Source organism: Sebastes umbrosus, chromosome 21 (assembly GCF_015220745.1).
Source record: "Sebastes umbrosus isolate fSebUmb1 chromosome 21, fSebUmb1.pri, whole genome shotgun sequence".
In the NCBI taxonomy this organism is placed as follows: Eukaryota; Metazoa; Chordata; class Actinopteri; order Perciformes; family Sebastidae; genus Sebastes; species Sebastes umbrosus.
In genome coordinates this window covers 11806658-11822012 of record NC_051289.1, presented here as the reverse complement: position 1 = coordinate 11822012, position 15355 = coordinate 11806658, and the positions used below count along the sequence as shown (strand labels likewise).

Genomic DNA, 15355 nt, shown 5'->3' with positions numbered 1-15355 from the left:
GTAAAAAAGAGCTAAACAAAGTGTAACAAAATATGAACCATTTAAATAGAAGGAAGTATAAAAATAAGAGCAGTATATACAGTATTAACAATAAACAGACTATTAACAAAATTGCACAAGTGGAAAATTATATTGCACAGTGAGAATGAAATGAAATTCCACCTGAAAATATCAGGTTATTGTCAGTTTTTGGTGTGTAAGTGGTCTACTGGGAGTAGTGCTGGTTGTGGAGTCTGACAGCTACAGGAAGGACGGACCTATTAGGAATATTAACACAAAATAGCATAAGATAAGATATTCTTTTATTAGTCCCGCAGTGGGGAAATTTGCAGTGTACAGCAGCAAAGGGGATAGTGCAAAAAACAAGATGCATCAGCTAGCACAGTAAAAAAGAGCTAAACAAAGTGTGAATATGAACCAAAGAAGTATAAAAATAGGAGCAGTATATACAGTAAACATATCAGACATCTTGATTACAGGAACAAAATTGGAGATTTTATTCTGGTCCCTTGGGGGAGTATGTGGGGCTGGGAACCCCCTGAAAACCCCCTGAAAGACCCCCGAAAGTCCCCGCACCCTACTTTGAGCCACCTCCACCGCCTTGATGAAAAGACCCATTCTGCTGCAGAAGGTGACAGTACAGTCTAATATAACGCCCGCCTCCTTAAAAAAATTAAACCAATCAAATTACCCCTCCTACAACTTCTAACCAATCACGTACGAGCCTCTCCTCGTTTTTGCACCAATCAGATTCGAGTATCGACTCCTCCTTTTCTCTCTGACCAATCAGGAGCGAGGCCGCCTGCGCAGAGGGGCGGGGCGCTAGAATCGGCGGGATGGACAAAAAAATCATAACGTCAAAAACAGAAGAAGTGCAAGACAAGAAGTAACATAGCAACAGCCTGTACAGAGAGGGATTCAAGTAACCTGTTAGACTCTCCTCAGCTTCAGGAACAAGTAACAGAAGAAGACATAGTGACGCTTTTCTTTTGGAAAGATGTTATGGACATTTAGTGAGGCTTTTACCAACAGAGCGTAATGTTATGGACTGTATGTACATCCAGCTAGCTCACTGGCTAGCCACATGGTGCTAGCTAGATGCTACTGCGTCACAGAAGAGCATTTCTATGGATAAACATGTATTAATGTGGGATTTTAGACAGCTACCAAACCACAGGTTCGTCTTTGAAAAGGTTCAGTCCTCCTACCAACTGTCATGGACAAAGTGAAACCACGCAGGTGAGTGACAGTCATTCTAATTCATTATGCTTTCTGTTTGTCATCACCAGAGCCTCTAAGCACCTCTGGTAAAGACAACATGGACTGATAATACAGTGTGTGCATTCACTGCAAGTTTCATCTTTGACAGCATAACGTGCATTGCACCTGCACAGCCATACTGTAACAAGGTCCACCAAAGAGATTTATGAATGGAAGAATGCCAGTAATAGGAATATATGATATTTAATGGTTAATAACTTAACATTACCTCTCCCAGTAGCCTGACAATAGGTATGGATAGTGTAAAATATAAGTTTAAAATTATAGCTTGTAAATCCCGTATTTTAAATTGCTGTTTTCTTAATATTGTTTGAATAGTACAAGTATAGACTGCATCATATTTTTGCTGTGCATGAGAAGCCAGCAGTTATGCAACAGCAGCATCCTTGGAAACACAATACCTGAAAGTGACAAGTCAGTCAGATTAGTTGTAATAAAACAAAAAAAGAACTAGGAAGAGATTGTTTAAGCAAAAGGAAAAACAAAGCACATATAAAAAGCTGCATCAGATAATATTGTTTTCTGTGTTTTCATAATATTTATAATTTGTTTCTCTTGGAATACCTTGTTTCTGCCAAGAGAAAAAAAAAAAAAAAACAATGAGAAAAAGTGCCAGTTCTACTAATACAGCTATCTGTTTGTCATCACCAGTGCCTCTATGCACCTCTAGTAAAGATGGGGTTTTGGTATCAGTGTCCTGATAATACAATTAAGCTGATTTACATAGCAATATGCACCATGTGGGGCTTTTTGGTTTCATGCATACAAAGCCAAAATGACAATATGTACCCCGATAAATGTGTTTTGTTCACATGTTACATATTGTTCATATGTTGCATTACTCCTTTTAATTCATCATAACATATCTGGTTATCATCTACACAGTCTATGGTTATTATACCTGCACTATATTCATTTTTAACAGTCTCTTCTGCACTATATTCACTTTTTTAATAGTCGTGTAACACAGCTGTTACCCTGCACTATATTCAGTTTTAACAGTTTTCTTCATCTCCTTTTATATCTGGTATTTTTCTTAATATTGCTGGAATAATACAGAATAGACTGCATATTTTTTGTGCAGCCCATTGCCAACCAGCAGTTATGCAACAGCAGCATCCTTGGAAACAAACTACCTGAAAGTGACAAGTCAGTCAGATTAGTTGTAATAAAAAAAAAAAAGAACTAGTAAGAGATTGTTTAAGCAAAAGAAAAAAAACAAAGCACATATAAAAAGCTGCATCAGATAATGTTTTCATATTATTTATCATTTGTTTCTCTTGGAACACCTTGTTTCTGCCAAGAGAAAAAAAAAAGCCCAGAGAAAAAGTACCTGCTGTAAGAGTCCTAAAGCCCTTTTTTGTTTTTTGTTTTTTAAAAACCCCAGTGCCAAAAAGTACCTGAGAAAACACCCAGATGTGTTGGTTTGTGATTGATAATTTATACTGGCCTGTTAAATTATAGTGACCAAGGTAGCAGCACATTGATTATTTACATTCAACAACAGCCAGGTGCACAATATTTGCAAGCGTTATAATTATTCATATTAAAAACACACAATTAGTGCTGAAAGGATAAGATATTGATTAGTCTATCATCATCATTTTAATTGCCACCAATTTTGATAATCAAGGAATTATTTTAGTCATCTATCAAGCAAGGTTTCCAAACAGTTGCTGGTTCCAGCTTATCAAATGTGAGGATTTGCCGCTATTCTCAGTTTTATCTCATTGTAAAATAAATCTCTGGGTTTATGGGTGGACAAACCAAGCTATTTGATGATGTGACATTTTATTGATATTTTTCATTATTTTCTGTATTAAGCTTGAACTAACTATTGCGTTGTTTATATCTCATCCCCATCACATACCCCTCCTTATGTTCCCATCTGGAGAGAGATGGGTGGCTCTTTTCTCTCACAGTTAGAAAAGCTCAGGGTTTGACCTTGGGAATGCAAATCCTGTGTTTTACAATATCCTATGAGCTATTTATGACTAATGAAGTATCACTAATACAGCAAAATCTGCCACTTAATGTTTTGTACATTGGTGTCTATTTGTTTTACTGCTACTTTGGCCTTCAGATGATACTACAATTGTTCCTTTTACAACTTTTGAAGCACAATTTAATATTAAAATGTTCTTATTAGGTTATATAAGTGTGCCTGTTTTTTTAAAAAACTTTTTAAACAACTGGACCGTTAGGGCTTCGCCATTCCCCTGACCACACCCCAGCCCACCGCCTCCTCCATCTCAATGACACACACACTCGCACACCTCTTGAGGTGAAAGAGCCTGTTGTGGGATTGCCCCTTTCCTCCAGCCCCCTTCCTCCCCTCCTTCCTGTTCAGTCATAGGTCCAAACTCACTTTCCCACTTCTCTTTGCTCTGGTGAGGGAATCAGGCCACGCCAAAATTCAATTGCCATGTTCAAATTTCCACCCTGAACAAGACTTTTCATACACAGTCTGATACGAGACCCTTTTGTGTGTGGTTAAGAGCAGTATGCGTGGTCGGAAAGGTCTGCTTTATAGTAGCAGCTCACAGGAACAAATAACTTAATTTACCCTCCATTTATTAAACTCCTCTCGTCTACTACAAAGCAAGTGTTGCCCAGCAGCAAAGTTTATGGGAACACAGAAGTACAGAGCTACCTGCCAACTTCTTGTGTCAGTAGAGGAAGTTCTTGTTCTTGTATGCAGTCATATATAAGATATATAAGATATACAAGTTGTTCCTTTCTTTCCGGTTTATTCTTACAAGGTTTGTCAAAAACAGGTGGTCCTCTAAATCTCTAAAGTGAAAGCTCTGCTACGGTGTTATTATATCTCATATTGAAACCCACCAGTCTGACAAACCCATTTCTATTCAATTCATCATTATACATTATTTATTTATTTATCTGATTATTTGTTTGCCCCATTCTCTTATTGTTTATTTGAATCAGCATAGTCTTGATTTACATTTTGTAGTAAATTTATAATATTTACGATAAGTTTTATGATGTAGTGTCTTGCTGTAGTCTCAATGCAATATTAGTGAGGGGTCAGAGTCAATGCTGTAGTAATGTTTTAATTCTTGAATAACTTTTAGACTTTATAGAATAACTGAAAGCTTTCTGCAGCTACCATCCATTTTTTGTTTCATTTTTGTACTTGTCCTGCTTGTTTTGGCTCTGACATCAAAAGAGGAGTGCTCAACCACAGCCTGTGTTCCACAGTTGTTTGTGCATGCATTACATAAAGGAACAACCCGACCTAGTTAACTTGACGAGTTAATTTGAAACCCTCTTGCTCCTTTCTCCACTGCTCTCCTTTACTGTGTGCAATTGCAAAGGATATCCTTTACAAACACAAAGTTTTGCATTTGCATAAGCATATATTTTTACGACTAATCTGGATATAGTTTTACTAAGTATTTGAATACATTAGGTACTGATAGAGGTGTCTCTATTAGCAATTTCCATGCAATACCATATTCATATCACTATTATTCCTGCTTACAGTCATTGACCTTTTATAAAGAAAAGTTTTGGCTCCACTAACAAAATCTTCTCTTCATTTACTCCCTTTCCACGTTTGCCCTGTGTGTTTTTAGCAATGATAAGGATGAAGAGCACCTCTCCACAGACCAAGAGAGTAAAGAGAAGAGCAAAGATAAAAAGACGCTGTGTAAAGTAAAGTGGTCCCGAGATGAGGTAAGTTTATCAGAGGCACAAGTGAGGTCTGGACTTGAGGGGGTTTTGTAGGTTATTTGAGTGAGATGGGGACTGTGTACAGCACGAGATTTGTATTTCATCTTCTTGCAAATAAGAACGTGTTTAAGTGTGTGCTCCACACATCTTAGAGGAACCTTAATAATCAGTCACTGCTTATTTTATTCAATGAAAGTCAACAGCGTGTTAATGTGGATGACAAAAGTTTCTTTCTTTCTCTCCTCTTCTCAGGATGAAAAGCTGAAAAAACTTGTTGAGCAACATGGAACTGAGTCCTGGAAACTAATATCTAACTTTTTTCCAGTAAGTATGTAATGTGTCTGCATTGTGTAATAACATCCAGGCAAAAACTATTTCAATATTAAGAGTATATCGGGCCATCTCCATCCATTCTAACATTTAATGACTATCCAAACCATTTAGCAATCTCATAATGATGGTAAGTCATGGGTGCAGTGACTGGAGAGGCAGATTTGTATATAGCTGTCAGGAGTAGGTGTAACTGGTAGCTAGTGGTGTGGTGTAATGAGGTGTTGTGCTTTGCGCGGCTCTGTCACAGGGGAGGACAGATGGCCAATGTCAGCACCGCTGGCAGAAGGTGCTGAACCCAGAGCTGGTGAAAGGACCCTGGACAAAAGAGGAGGATCAAAAGGTAAGAGGAGCTGGGAGTCTCCTGTGCTGGATGACAAAATTGGTAATTGATAGGTGAGACAGAGGGAAGCTGTCGACAGCAGCTTAGTCTAAGTGAAAGAACACAAATGCTACAATATGCAATGTACTTTTACCTTTCAGACAAACATGGGTGTGCACATGCGCAAGCTTACTTCCCGCAAAAACTTTATTTGCCTCAGCTTCTTTTTTTGCAAAGTAAATGCTCCACTACGTCATTCCTAATAAAACACAGACTTTCCAAGTCACTAGTTTAGAGCCCAGCCAGCCCTTCTTTGTACAGAGTGAAGCTGTAATATCTTCTCCAGCTCTAAGATGAACAAGGCATTCCTTAAATGGATCACAATTCTTCAAGAATGTCAAGAATGGCGTCTCCTTCCTCCAAAATCTTGGCATCATAACAGAAACACAGATCCATCAATAACAGCTTGTGCTGCCAACGATGACATCACAACATTTTTCAGCCTTGACGGAAACAGTCAAACAAGCTGTGGTGCTGCTCAAAGCTTTCTGCCGCCACCGTTGTTGGCTATAAATGAGAAGCAGAATGATGTCATTTCCCTCTTTATACAAGCTTGTAGTTTCAATGAATCCAATTAGGGCCTTACTGCATCCTTTCATAAAACAAAAGATGAAAGAAAAACTGCTTACTGAATATCTCTCCTTTGGCGATATTTGTGCAGGTTATTGACCTGGTACACAAGTATGGCCCCAAGCGTTGGTCGGTGATCGCCAAACACCTCCAGGGGAGGATTGGAAAGCAGTGCCGTGAACGGTGGCACAACCACCTTAACCCAGAGGTGAAGAAGTCCTCCTGGACTCAGGAAGAGGACCGAATCATCTACGAGGCCCACAAACGCCTCGGCAACCGCTGGGCAGAGATCTCCAAGATTCTTCCCGGACGGTAACATAATCTTGTACGCACGTTGCGTATCACTACTTCCAGTTTGAGTCATGAAACGGTGCTAAAAATATTCCTGATCTTCTCTCCAACAGGACGGACAACTCCATCAAGAACCACTGGAACTCCACCATGAGGAGGAAGGTGGAGCATGAGGGGTACCTGCAAGATGGCAGCAAGATTTTCACCTCCTCTCAGGCTGGAACGAAGAGACGCCACCACAGACCGTGTCCTCCAACTCCAACAGAGCCCCAGCACTGTGATCCCAGTCCCCTGCCGATACCGGGACCCAACCAGGTCCGCTTCCCTTCTAAGTCCACACCATATGATGTTTGGATTTCTTTTATTTATTGAATTTTTATTTAAGTATGATTCTTTGTATTTTAGATGGGGGGCTATCCTTATGATCCTCACAGTAGACACTTGATGGACGGTCTTCCTGATAATTCTGGCTTCATATCGGTGAGTCTTTGTGTGTTTCTTTGCATGCTAGTGGGAAAACTCACTCTTTATTTTCTGGACTTTCTATAAATTATCTTTGTGATCGCTAACTCCGGACTTCAAATCAAGCACTTGAACGTCCTGTTGATTTCACCTAACATTCAAAATCTCAAATGCTCCCGTAAATGTTTATGTTGTGAATCTGTTTTTTGTCTTAACTTCTTCCTTTCCTCCTGTCCTCTCGACCTCTCCTCCCTGACGTTTGTTTATTTCAGCCATCCTCCCCGGATGATCCCGACAAAGAGCAAAGAATTAAGGAGCTTGAGCTCCTGCTTATGTCAGCAGAGAATGAAGTCCAGCGACAAGTGCAGTGCAGAGGTCCACGTGTAAGAACACACTCCGAATGTGTGTTTGCATACCTAGTCAGCATAGCTTGCGTGTGTTTGTAGCTAACATACACTGGAAAAAGTCATTTATAATAAAAAAAATTATTATCTAAAGAAACATTGAGTCTTAAAATCAAATCAAAGTGAGATAAAGAGAGAATATTATGAATTTTCTTGAACCAGGTGTTATTTTTTACGCCTCACTTGTTTATAGAAAATTCTCAAATCCCGTCTCCTCAGTGGACTTTTCCTTGCTTTAAGGAAATTTTAAGACTAAATGGACTTTTTGCAGTGTATACATGTGAAAACGAGAATGGCACACATGTATGCGTGTCTGTAGCCTGATTTGCTGTAGTGTTGCTATAGTAACCACCTTCCCCATCTCGCTACTCATTCAGACTGGCCTGAAGCTGTGCTTGGTAGCCGCCCCACCTCCCCCCTCCACATTACCATCGTACCAAACATGAACCTTCATCCCCTCTAGTCCTCCTCACCCCCCATGCCCACGCTCAGCCAGCAGTTTGAACCTCTCCTGTCTCTCTTGTTCCTGTTCTGTCCCTCCCCGACACTGTTTTTCACATTTAATGTACTTCATTCTTGTCATTGACTTCATATTGAATGATTGAATGGTCAAGATTGGCCTGATGTGTTGTAGTATCACCAGTGTTTTCCACAATTTCCCAGTCATTTCAAATCTGCCCATTTAGAAGATCCAACAGCAGTATTCTGTCATCCTGCCCCCTCAGAGTTTGGAGCAGTACTCAGCCTGGTCCGACAGTCTGTCAGATGACACGTTGACTACAAGTAGCAGCAGCCTAGAGGAGCAGGCGGAGAGAAGGCCCTGGAGGGGCCCCGAGATCCCCCAAGGACCTCCACCACAGCTTCCTGTCTCCCCCAGCAAGTTCCTGGCTGTAGAGGCCAGCACTGTGCTTTCTTCCCTGCAGACCATACCAGAGTTTGCAGAAACCATGGAGCTCATTGACTCGGTGAGTGACAGAAGGAACAGGGAACAAATGTATTTCATAGGGCTGTCAATCGATTATAATATTTAATTGCAATTAATCGCAAGATTGTCCATGTTCAATCGCAAATTAATCACACATTTTCTTATCTGTTCAAAATGTACCTTAACGGGAGATTTGTCAAATATGTAATACTCTTATCAACATGGGAGTGGGCAAATATGCTGCTTTATACAAATTAATGTATGTATTTATTATTGGAAATCAATTAACAACACAAAATAATGACAAATATTGTCCAGAAACCCTCACAGGTTCTGCATTTAGCATAAAATATATGCTCAAATCATAACATGGCAAAATCAAGCCCAACAGGCAACAACAGCTGTCAGTGTGCTGACTTGACTATGACTTGCCCCAAACTGCATGTGATTATCATAACGTGGGCATGTCTGTATACGGGAAACTTGTGGGTACCCATAGAACCCATTTTCATTCACATATCTTGAGGTCAGAGGTCAAGAGACCCCTTTGGAAATGGCCATGCCACTTTTTCCTAGCCAAAATTTAGTGCAAGTTTGGAGTGTTAATCTCCTTCGCGACATGCTAGTATGACATGGTTGGTACCAATGGGTTCCTTACATTTTCTAGTTTTATAGTATCTTCACTCTAGCTTTAAAACTGAGAATGTTTCGTTATGAAATTAGAAATTAGTGGTGTTACAACAATTTTGCGTTAACGCGTTATAATCGTTATTATCGAGTTAGCTTGGACATCTCTAGTATTTCAGTATGAATTTGTCAAACAAAAGTCATGGATGTATTAAAGATCTCCTGTAGATGTGTTTTGCTCTGCAGGACCCGGGTGTATGGAGCGATGTGGCTAGTTTCGACTTGTCAGAGACAGCGACGCCGCCCAGGCACAACCAGGCAGGCTACACCACTCTCCTGCAAGAGAGGACGATTGACAATTCACTGGGCTTCCCAGTCAACACTCCGCCTTCCGTCACCTCCCTGACTCCTATCAACTCATCCAAACCCACCCAGGCATCCATTGGGAGGAGGAGGAGAAGAGAAAGAGGGGAACCGTCTCCTTCTTGTGACAGGACCTGCTCCTCCTTCTTGGAAAATATCTCAAATTCTCCCAAGAAAACACCCACAAAGTCACTGCCCTTCACCCCGTCACGAGTAAGTTAAATCTGTTTTATCCTTCTTCACACACCCTAATCCTCACCTCGTCTGACTCCTTCCTCACGAGTTGATTAGTCATGTGGCTAATATGCCTTGTCTTTCTGTTTCCCCAGTTCTGCAACATATCAGGCGCGGAGCATCTGAATCTGGATAACCCCGCCCTCACCTCAACGCCTGTGTGTTGCCAAAGGTGTCTCCTCAACACGCCGCTTCACAAGGAAACCACACCTAAGCACCAGAAAGAGAATGATGGGTAAATAAATATACAAACGTATTATACATCCCACAAGGATCTTGCTATGCTTTGTGGGAATGTTCCTTAATAAATGTTAATTTAATCAGATTGTCTCTTGGAGGAGAGTCCTCAGTGTATAATATTCTCTTTTCTTTCTAGTTTGCGGACCCCCAAGTACCGTAAAACTGTCATGATTCCGAGGACACCAACCCCCTTCAAAAATGCTTTGGCTGCCCAGGAGAAAATGCATGGGCCACTGAAGATGGAGGTAAGAAGTCAAATGTGGCTGTGTGCATTTCCCCTGCATGTTTTCACACTTAACACTTTTATTTACCTCTACTATAGTACAGTATATGTGGCTAAATGATCTTGTGGTTATATTTATGTGTGTTTTTCAGCCACAGCCGTTGGCATTTTTAGTAGAAGACATTCGAGAAGTTCTGAAGCAGGAGACTGGAGCAGACATCTTTAACAGAGCCGACGTCCAGCCAGACTACAGAGCATGGAAACATAATGTATGTGTAGCATGTTCTTCCATTCTTGAAATATACTCTCTTATCGTATTTGAAAAAAAACAAATACTTACAGATTATCACATTTTGAAATTTGACTGAGCTCAATCGCGGTGCTTAGACAAAACTGTATAGTTCTACCCTTTCAAATTTACTGTATCTTGTTCATTTGATTTTTAGATTGATGGCCCAGCTAGAAAGGTGCGTAAGTCTCTTGTGCTGGACCCCTGGGGGAAAGACTGCCTAAACGTCCAACTCTTCCAAGATCAGCTCAACAACGCACAAGTAAGTCACGATACTTGTTTACCAGTTTAAAATCACTGGTTCAGATCCTGCAGCGAGATGAGAAAACTAAAGTAAAGGGAGTAGGACACATAAAACTCACTTTAAAATGCCACTTTATATGAGTTAAGTCCAGCATCACCATTTCTTGTATTGTTGATGTAGCTGCTCCGTTTATTGATCCTCATATTGCAGGTGCCAGATGAAAGTATACTGACGGGCTCTTCGCTGGTCGCCCCAATCCCTGAGCAAGAGGAGTGTAGCCGTTCCTTGACTCCAGGACGAGAGGAGCTCTCATTAATCCCCGCTCATCCTCATCGCTTTACCAGCACCCGGATGAAGAAGCTCCTCTCCTCCCACAAAGCACCAAAACACGCCATGGTACAGGTATGTAAAGAATAGTATTTAACCATTGATGAGGTGATGTGTGAAAGCTACTTTGGCAACCATTGGTAATCGTTGGGTGCCTTCTCTGCAGGTGAGTGAGTGGGAAGCAGTGGTTTATGGGAAGACGGAGGACCAGCTGATTATGACCGAGCAGGCCCGTCAGTACCTGAACCCCTACACGTCCTCCGGCTCTACCTCAAGGGCCCTCGTGCTTTAAAGCCGTCCCCCTCGCTGCGCAGGCAACACTACTTCTACACCCGTCCAACAACTAAAACCTCCACTGAATCCTGTAAGAGACAATCCAGTGAAGACAAATGATTTTATTTTTTATTTTGAAGCAGAAATGCACTGCCAAGGACGTCCACAAAAAGGCATGGCTGCTGGTTTTTCCACACATTTCTAGATCACTGCCCAAGTAGTTTCCTGCTCATAGGTTTGTATTTTCCTTTGAATACACTCAATCTGTCAGCAGTTTTGTACAAATATAAAAAAAGGCTAGAATTTCTTTCTGCACTAGTCAGTAATGTTGAAACAACCTGCACATACAGTAGGCTGTAGAAATAGACTGTTTATTACTAGCAGTGGCTGCTTCTGAGTTTTATATTGTTAATATATTGTTTAAATGACGAGAATTTTATAATGTAACGCTACTCATTGTGTATCTCCTCCAGCTTGTTTAGCTAAACTGCCCCGTTGCTGTTGTCACATAAAAACCACGTGAAGCTTTTTTATTGACACTCATGTAAATCACACCATGGGTTTATAACTAAACACATACAGAACAGAATATAATGTCTTTGAAATTAGAGAAAATGCAGTCACGTGTTTTTTATTTGAGACAACAGTGTTACATTGCTGAATCCATGGTGATGTGAAGTTTTTTAAGGATGGAAATAAGTCAGTATTGCACTACTGAGTTGATTTCGCTGCTGAGAAAGGAGCAGTGTTTTTAAGGACAAACTGGATAGCACTTGTGATGGTATCTTTTATTTTAACAACACGTTTCCTTTCCAAGGCCGTAGTGTCCGTCGAGACATCGGTTGAATGTATTTCATTGCAATGTTCACGTGTAAGAACCTCAAATAATGGAAGGGTACCTTAATGTTTATTTCTGCTTATTTATTATCTGACAGCTCTAAAGCTTAGATATTAATATAAATCGGACACCATGAGTTTTTAAGAAGTTTAACTTTGCTGACAAAACAGCCTAAAAAAACCCCTCACCTGCTCTAAAACAGCTCTCTGTAACAGAAAATGACCAGTTTTCATATCATCAGTGTTCTACAACAAGCATTTGGTCGAGAAGGATTTACTTTTTATGTGAAGGCTGTAGGTTTTATTTATTTAATGTCTACTAATTTATTTATTTCTAAAAAAAAAGAAGCAAACATTTTAAGAGAAATTATTGAAGAATTTTATTTTTTTCTTTCAAAATCAGGATTGGGCTACCGTTCAGTTTCATTACTCCAAGTTAGAAGAACATGCACTGCCACTAATTCAATTTCTTTCCCTGATCCGGCAAGATCTAGCAAAAATAATCATTGTGTAGTTGTATCTGTGATCTTGTAACATATAGATATATAGGACGTTTTCTTCCTTTTGATTCAAATGTGTTCTTCGCTATTAGGTAGCGGGACTCCATCTCCGACCTCTAATCATAGACAAATTGCACTTTTTACTCATCATTTAATTTTAAATGTTTGTTCATTCTGATGATGTAGCTCTTGTCCTTTTATTTTTGCTGTGTGTTTGTGCGTGTGTGTTAGACGGTTGTCTCCCCGTTTTGTAATGAATGCTGACATTACATTGATCTGCTGCTTGATTTTAACATATTTTCTCCTGTTCTGCTGCAGAAATGTGTGCTTAAATACACTACATTGAAGCCTTACATTACATTTTTTTATTTAGACGGCTAACACAGACCGTCTTATTACAACAAGATCAAAATTTAATCCCTGCAGCAGCCAGTGTTGCAACAATCTCGTATCCTGCTGAAATGCCCTTGAGCAAGACCCCAAACCCCTACCAGCTCAACTTGTTATTGTGAGTGAACAAAGTGCTTAAAAATGTAATGTAAATATGCACAGATTTGGGTGTGATTCTACAGAAATGTACTGCACTGTGCTTCCATGTTAACAGGCTGATTCATGTCATTTTTAAGCATCCCGTCTATAATCTGGTGAAGTAACACTAGAGCTATAAATGCTCTTCTTTGTATTATCGGCATTAGCGGATCCAGTATTGGTTATAATCTGGATTATCCTGCATTAAGCATTTGAGTGAGAATAAGAAGGGAATCTTGTCAGGGAGATCAAGTGGAAAGATCAGGAGTATACAGTTCACAACTCTGAAACAGAAAGCAGACTAACATCCACATTTGTTTTTGAATCTGGTGGCTGAGATGTGTCTAATCTGTATATAATTACATGTCCTTGTTTGTTGGTTTGACTTGTGTTTGTACATTCCATTTGTTAAGTTAATATGTTTGTACGTTAACAACATCTGGCCTTGTAACATCATAGGTTTTGAGGGAATTAAGTACATATACAGGATAGCAGCAGCTGTTATATACTACTGTAGTTATGCATGAGCAATACACAAGATGCTGGACTTTGCTTTAATCGACGAGGTGAATCACAGATTTAACACTTTTGTAGCATTTTCAGTTGAAATCGTAACCAAGGTACCATAGAGATCCTGCCAACTGTCTTTGTAACCATGTACTTAATTTTGAAAAATAAATGTTGCATGACATTTATGAAACTTTGACTTTGACTTCTCTCTCTGCCAAGCGCCCTTGTACAAATTAGTATAGGTTACATGGTGTTTCCCACGTAATAAAGATTTCTTATGATCCTTTAGTTTTTCTGACATGCTCACAGCAGGCGTAGCAACCTCTTGAGCTCTTGCCAAATACTGATTCCTTGAAAGACATTTTCTTGACGAAAACGGAAATCCTGGCGCCTTTAATCTCCCCTTTCTCCCAGGTGGAGTTGACAGCAACGCAGGTGACTTGTTTGACATCTGATAGAGTGGTTTGAACCTCTTGTCATGTGTGCATGTATATGTTGGGATGCTGTCAACTTGGCCTGGGGTCCAGGGACACGAGCCCCCTCCACCAGAACAAGAGGCCTCTCCACAGGGTCAGCTGCTGCCCCTAAAGGGGCCCACTCACCCATGACTTAATGCCCCCGGGCTCCTTTGTCCTCGGGGCTGTTGGTTTTACAGGCCCATTCACTCAATTGCCCCCCGAACGGAGGGAGGCAAAGGACGTGACGACTTGCCTTATGCTGAAGGAGCAGCGGCGGTGCACATGCAAGCAAAACAATGCGCACATAAACACACGGGCGCCGCATGCACGCCATGTCCACTTCATCAATCTGTCCTCCCTTCGCTCTCGTTCTCCTACAAGAGGGTCTTTTGTTCTTGAGTGACCCGCGCTCAAGAGTTGAAAGATGTCAGGGACCTTTTGCCACTTAATTGGTTATTGGCAGCAGCGCCTCCACCTTATGCTTCATACATGTGTTTTAAGGGAAGCAATCCTTAGATTGTAGTGACTTATTGATATGTACACACATACCTGTTGTATGCAGATTAGTCTTGTCAAATTATATTTTCTATCTTTTTATTTACATATGCTGCAAATCTTGACACGCCACGGTGTGCATCAACCATTTTTAGTGTCCCGTACAGGTCTGGTACCCTCTATAGTCCTTGAGTTAGCCTTTAGTGGACTAAGTAAGGTGTGTGTGTTCATTTCTGTGTCTACCTTGTACACTGAAGACATGAAACAGAGCCTGCAGGCGTCCAACCAAACCTCCCCTGCCTTCTTCCTCTGAGCACACACCCCAAAAGCAAGCACACGCACACACACACACACTGTTTGCCTTTGTGTATGCTAGACAGCAGATGGCAGCCCATTATTGGGCTGACAGAGCAGTCATCTGGCAGGCACCCTGTTACCCTTCCTCCCATCCCCCCCGAAGACACCCAGCACAGCACAGCATGGTTAGGACACTTTTAGGCGGGAGAGTCCACAGCCCTGAGTGTGTGTGTTTGTGTGTGTGTGTGGTAAAATTGGACCCTGGCCTTTCCGCCCTATATAGGTCACTGTTTCCACTTGTGTGTGTCAGTGTGTGAGGTAAGTCAGACTCTCATTTGAGTGGGCATTTGCCATGTTTTGAAGCAACAACCATCTCTGAATTTGAATGTATTACTTCCAATTTATGTGAGTACTAATCCACCACTTACACTCCCAGAAGTTGGTACGTTTTGAGATAAGATATACACCTCCTATTCATGCACATATTGTACAGTTTATCTCATTAAAGGAATTAGACAATATCTTCTTTAATATCCTGTCATATGTGGTAAGTACATTTACTAAAGTACTGT

General features: G+C 40.7%; 1 protein-coding gene across 3 annotated transcripts; it reads left to right on the top strand.

Annotated features, from left to right (window-relative positions):
- The first annotated feature begins 848 nt into the window (after nucleotides 1-848).
- mybl1 (v-myb avian myeloblastosis viral oncogene homolog-like 1) lies at nucleotides 849-13718 on the top strand. 3 transcript variants are annotated; one of them, XM_037756836.1, is made up of 16 exons: nucleotides 849-1239; nucleotides 4878-4977; nucleotides 5227-5298; nucleotides 5555-5647; nucleotides 6348-6568; nucleotides 6661-6862; nucleotides 6953-7027; nucleotides 7282-7392; nucleotides 8139-8378; nucleotides 9212-9541; nucleotides 9658-9797; nucleotides 9939-10047; nucleotides 10178-10294; nucleotides 10472-10576; nucleotides 10769-10960; nucleotides 11052-13718. In XM_037756836.1, the coding sequence occupies exons 1-16, from the start codon at nucleotides 1217-1219 to the stop codon at nucleotides 11175-11177; spliced, it is 2256 nt and encodes a 751-aa protein (XP_037612764.1). In that variant the 5' UTR covers nucleotides 849-1216; the 3' UTR covers nucleotides 11178-13718. The 3 variants fall into 3 exon arrangements, with proteins under 3 accessions (XP_037612764.1, XP_037612762.1, XP_037612765.1); XM_037756834.1 differs by having other exon boundaries at nucleotides 9194-9541; XM_037756837.1 differs by lacking the exon at nucleotides 7282-7392 and having other exon boundaries at nucleotides 9194-9541.
- Nucleotides 13719-15355: the final 1637 nt, after the last annotated feature.